At 38.5% G+C, this 4,695-nt stretch overlaps 1 protein-coding gene across 1 annotated transcript; it reads right to left on the bottom strand.

Annotated features, from left to right (window-relative positions):
* Positions 1-473: 473 nt before the first annotated feature.
* LOC102594799 (uncharacterized) lies at positions 474-1,978 on the bottom strand. The gene is made up of 2 exons (XM_015312985.1): positions 1,390-1,978; positions 474-1,279 (listed from the first exon to the last, which is right to left on the bottom strand). Exons 1-2 carry the CDS (start codon positions 1,792-1,794, stop codon positions 1,049-1,051), a joined length of 636 nt encoding a protein of 211 aa, XP_015168471.1. The 5' UTR covers positions 1,795-1,978; the 3' UTR covers positions 474-1,048.
* Positions 1,979-4,695: the final 2,717 nt, after the last annotated feature.

The following is a 4,695-nucleotide window of genomic DNA, read 5'->3' as shown; positions in this document are numbered from 1 at the left end:
CACCCATTCCAACCATTCTTGTTCTGCTAGCAACACTACCCTAAAAAATAACAAAATATTCAGTAAAGCAACTTATTTAAAATTTATACATGAAGTAAATAAAGGAAACTATATCACTTTTTCTATTGAACCCTTTGGTCTACCCCTTCATCTTCCAGTTGGAGCATTAGGTGTTGCTCTTGGGCCAACAATTTGTGTTGATGTTAGTGCAGCAGGGCCAACAGTTTGTGTTGATGTTGGTGCAGCAGTAGGGCCAGAAGGAGGTCTTGAGCTTGGTGCAGCAGGGCCAGAATGAGGTCTTGAACTTGGTCCAGTAGCAGGTCTTGAACTTGGTCCAGCAGTAAAGCTTGTGCCACAAGCAGGTGCACCAAGAGGACACTTTCTTTTATTGTGACCCTTGTTATGACAAGTGCTGCATGATATCTCAATTCCTCTTTTGGATAATTTTTCCAGATTTACTGGTTTCACCTTGCTCTTTCTTCCTTTTCTTGCCAGGCCTTCCTGGCATCTTTCGAATAGGAGGTGGTATCACATAGATGTTTTGTGATTCTGACCACATTTTCAGATTCATAACTGGCTGAATGAAGTAGTTGTATGTCTTCCTGTATGTTTCTCTGTTATACCAATGAGAAATGTAGTTGATTGGGTCCAATTTCCTATGGTGAAGAGCAGCTATTGCATAAGGACATGGTATGCCTTTCAACATCCATGCTCTACAACTACATATTTGCCTTTGAATATCTACTACATGTCTGTATGGTCCATGAAGTACCTCATACCTTGTATCTGAATTCCATTCAATGCTGCATTTCATAGACTTAGTTGTGTTATCTTGTAGAACCTTCATTGCCATTGGAGAAATGTCACAGATCCAAGTATTGCAAAACTCTCTCATTTGCCATATTCTTTTCATCATTTTCACCCTAATTTCTTCAAGCATTGTAATTATAGTCTTATGCCTTGCTGCTAATATCCATGAATTGAAACATTCAACCATGTTATTGTCTACAACATCACATTTTGAGGTAAAATTGAAGTAAAGCTTGCTTCATCTTTCAAGATTATAATACAACAAGTGATCAACTATATTATTGCCCAACCTTTTCATATAACTAATGTTATCTTTTAACTCAGCCTCAAAAGTAGACCTTGCACACCTCCAGAAACATTTCTTTCTCTTAAGACCTCTCCATCTCTTTGACCAGTTAACAAGGATGTATCTAGCACACATTCTATGCTCAACATTTGGCAAATGATCAGTTATGGCAATTTCAAGACCCTATAAGAAAATTCAAGACATGAAACTAAGAAACTAAGACATTAAAGAAACTAAGACATTCATAAATAAATGGCATTCAAGACATGAAATAAATCAATAAATATTCTAACCTTTTGCATATCTGATATGATTGTGAGGTCTGTACCATCTCCCAACTGAAGATCTTCCTTTAGAAGTTTGACAAACCAAGCCCAAGTAAACTTATTTTCAACTTCAACTACTGCCCAAGCCAGTGGTAGCATTTGATTGTTCCCATCTTTACAAACAGCAACCAATAATTGACCTTTAGATACTCCCTTTAGAAAACAACCATCCAAACCAATGCACCTCCTACAACCAGCCAAGAAGGACTTCTTCATTGCATCAAAACATATGTAGAAGCCTTGAAACATTTTTCTACCTTTTTCAAATGTTTCTTCATGAAGCTTGACTACACATGTACTACCTGGATTAGTTCTTAGCAACTCATCTTTGTAGTCCAAAATCCTCCCAAACTCAAGAACATAGTCACCCATTAACTCCTGTAATACTTTGTTTCTTGCTCTCCTACACACTGTTCTTCCAACATATAAATCCAATTCTTTTTTAATAAGCCCTTGAAACTCAAAGATTCTAATGTCAGGTTGTTCCTTTATCCTTTCACTGTAGTGACTAGATAAGAACTTGCTATTACAAAGCTTGTTCCTATTAGTAGGAACACATTTGTAAACTGGATTGTATGTCTTTACAACAAAATTATTTGTCCTAGAATCAAAGCTAGCAAATAAAACCCAAGGACAGCTAACTGTACACCTAACCCTTACCCTTGTTGGTTCATTAATATACATTTCAATTGCAACATGTTCAGCAACAACATATTTGGTAACAACAGATCTAAACTCATTAACACTTTCAAATACAAGACCCAATTTCCACACTACTTTCTGAGAAGATATATCAAATACAACTCTATTCACCTTCTTTCTCCTTCTTGGCTTAACTCTCTCTCTTTGTTGAACCTCTTCATCATCACTGAAAGCATCTGGATCTGTTTCAAAACTGGCAGCTTCATCTGAGGGATAATCAGGCTCATCACCAGCTAGCTTGCCTTCTAAGTTATTTCTATTACCACCTGTAGATTCATCATACGCAGCATCTGGCCCATATTTTTTATGTTCCTAACTTGACATGATCAAGCAATAGAGCTCTTTCTCCCCTTTTCCTTCTCTTTCTTTTACTCCTTTCCTCCCTAAAACTTCTTAGTTCATCATCTATATCATTCCCATTAATTCCCCCCCTCCCATTCAATGATTCTCTATCTGAATATTGTTCATTAGAAGGATGGACAAGGTCAGAAATTGGATCAGAGGAAGGATGAACATGGTCAAGAGTTGGATCAATAGAAGGATGGATAGGGGTTGGAGTTTGATTAGTAGGAGGAGGAGTATTTGGAGCAGTGAAAGAGTGTACATGAGAAGATGTATTTGAATTGACAAAGGCAGGGGCATAAGCAAGGGCAGGGTTTGAGGCAAGGTTTGAGGCATTTTCTTAGGCCTTATGTGTGGCATTTTCTTGGGCCTCATGTGTTGGTTCTAATTCAGCATCAAAAGATGCATTAGGCCCACTGTTTTGAGATGCTCCCTTACCTACTCCACTTTCCCCATATTCTAATAAAGGTGGGACCAAAACTGGATCAGCAATAAAGTGACAAAAAACAGTCCAAAATATCTCCATGACTCAAACACTCAGTAATTAAAGTAGTATCATAGTCAGATTTGATTTCTAACATAGCAGTACATCTAGGAAGTTTCACATACAACACACATTGTCCAGGTTCATACCCCAACTCTTTCAGACAATCCCTCAATTCAAAATAAGATAACCTACCTATATCAACATCTAAAAACTCATAAACTCCTTCACCATGATATGGTTTCCCCTTGTATCCCTTTTTTCCAATCTTAATAACACCACGTGATAAAATCTCAAAGTAATCAATTCAAAAGACATTTTAATATGAAAATAATGTTATCAGTTGACCCTCAACAAAAACGACAAAACATATACAACAACAAAATTCATACAACAACAAATGGGAATTGTAACACCCCGTATCCGAAAATAGACCATATTGCAGAGTTCTGGTGTTGCAGGTGGCACTCACGGGCACCATCCACGGATCGTAAGAGGACCCACGGTCCGTCCTGCAGGTCCGTGGTTCGTGTCAGCAAACTCCCCCAGAACTCAGCCAGAAATTCGGCCAAGTGTTGACCCACGGTTGGACCTACGATCCGTAGGTCAGGTCACGGATCGTGGTTCGTGTCCGTGGATCGATGCCCCTAAAGCCCAGCTTCAGTCCCGATTGACGGTTGACCAGCAAGGACCGTCATTCGATGCACGGTCCGTAGGTCTGACCGTAGGTAAGGGTTAGCAGCCAGTTAGATGAAAAATATGATTTGGGTCAACTTCAAATTGTCATAAATTTTAGCACAAAAATAATTGTGTGTCCCATGACCTATGATATGATAAATAATTGAATCCTCTTTCCAACGCCACCAAGTTTGCTAAAATTCGACCTCCGAGTAAAAAGTTATGCTTGTTTTAGTGAAGCCCTATCGACAGACTCGACCGACGACTCCAATCGACGGACCTTCGATTGACCTACGGCCCGTCAGTCCAATCCGTCGGTCACTCAGACAACAATTAAGTCAGGGGTCTTTTGGTCTTTTCCTATTTCATTAGACCCCTAAGATACGTCGTTTAGACCCTAAATCATGAGGTTTTAGTCAGCTTAAGACTAGAAACATAACTAGAACTTATCCAAGTCAAATCATTAATCAAAACTTAGAAAATTAGAAGCAAAAGAGGAGAAAAAGGTTAAGAACCCTAGTTCAAGAACGCAACAAGTTTTCTTCAGGTCCAGCCCAGAAATCAAAGGATTTCTCCGTGAAATTCGTCACCAGGTATGTAGGATTTTCACTAGTGGGTTCCTTTCACCCATTAGGTCCCTAGAATTCAGTCAGATTCTTGATTCAATGATTATGAACAGACCTAGAGTTTCTAGAATTACAACAGATCATCATGAATTAGTTATTAGTATGTTCCAAATTAGTTTATCATGTTATTTCTCAGTTTATTGCATAAATTTCAGAACCCTAGCTATGTATTTCTTTAGTTCTCGAATTACACATGCTAGGTCAGATATTTCAGTATTCAGTTATACATGCCTCAATTTATGAATGTATCATTATCAGATTAATTGTTACATTCTCAGTTTGCATGTTCAGTTCGAGCTATCCAGTATTCACAGAAATTCAGTCATAACCAGTTAACTACTTAATTCATTGGGAGTAGCATAATACCGAGTTGGACTAGGGTTCAGCGTACCCATATAGTCCCAGAACTACGAGCCACGTAGGTGTAAGTCCACTCTGTAA

This window comes from Solanum tuberosum, unplaced genomic scaffold (genome assembly GCF_000226075.1).
Source record: "Solanum tuberosum cultivar DM 1-3 516 R44 unplaced genomic scaffold, SolTub_3.0 scf00225, whole genome shotgun sequence".
In the NCBI taxonomy this organism is placed as follows: Eukaryota; Viridiplantae; Streptophyta; class Magnoliopsida; order Solanales; family Solanaceae; genus Solanum; species Solanum tuberosum.
Note: the sequence above shows the minus strand (reverse complement) of the source record. Positions and strands in the feature narration are given on the sequence as shown.

Excerpts from the sequence above, each read along its gene's own strand:
- LOC102594799 (XM_015312985.1), bottom strand. The coding sequence starts at position 1,794 with ATGGGTGACTATGTTCTTGAGTTTGGGAGGATTTTGGACTACAAAGAT. Across the intron at positions 1,280-1,389 it reads TCATATCAGATATGCAAAAG|GGTCTTGAAATTGCCATAAC; the intron begins GTTAGAATATTT and ends ATTTTCTTATAG.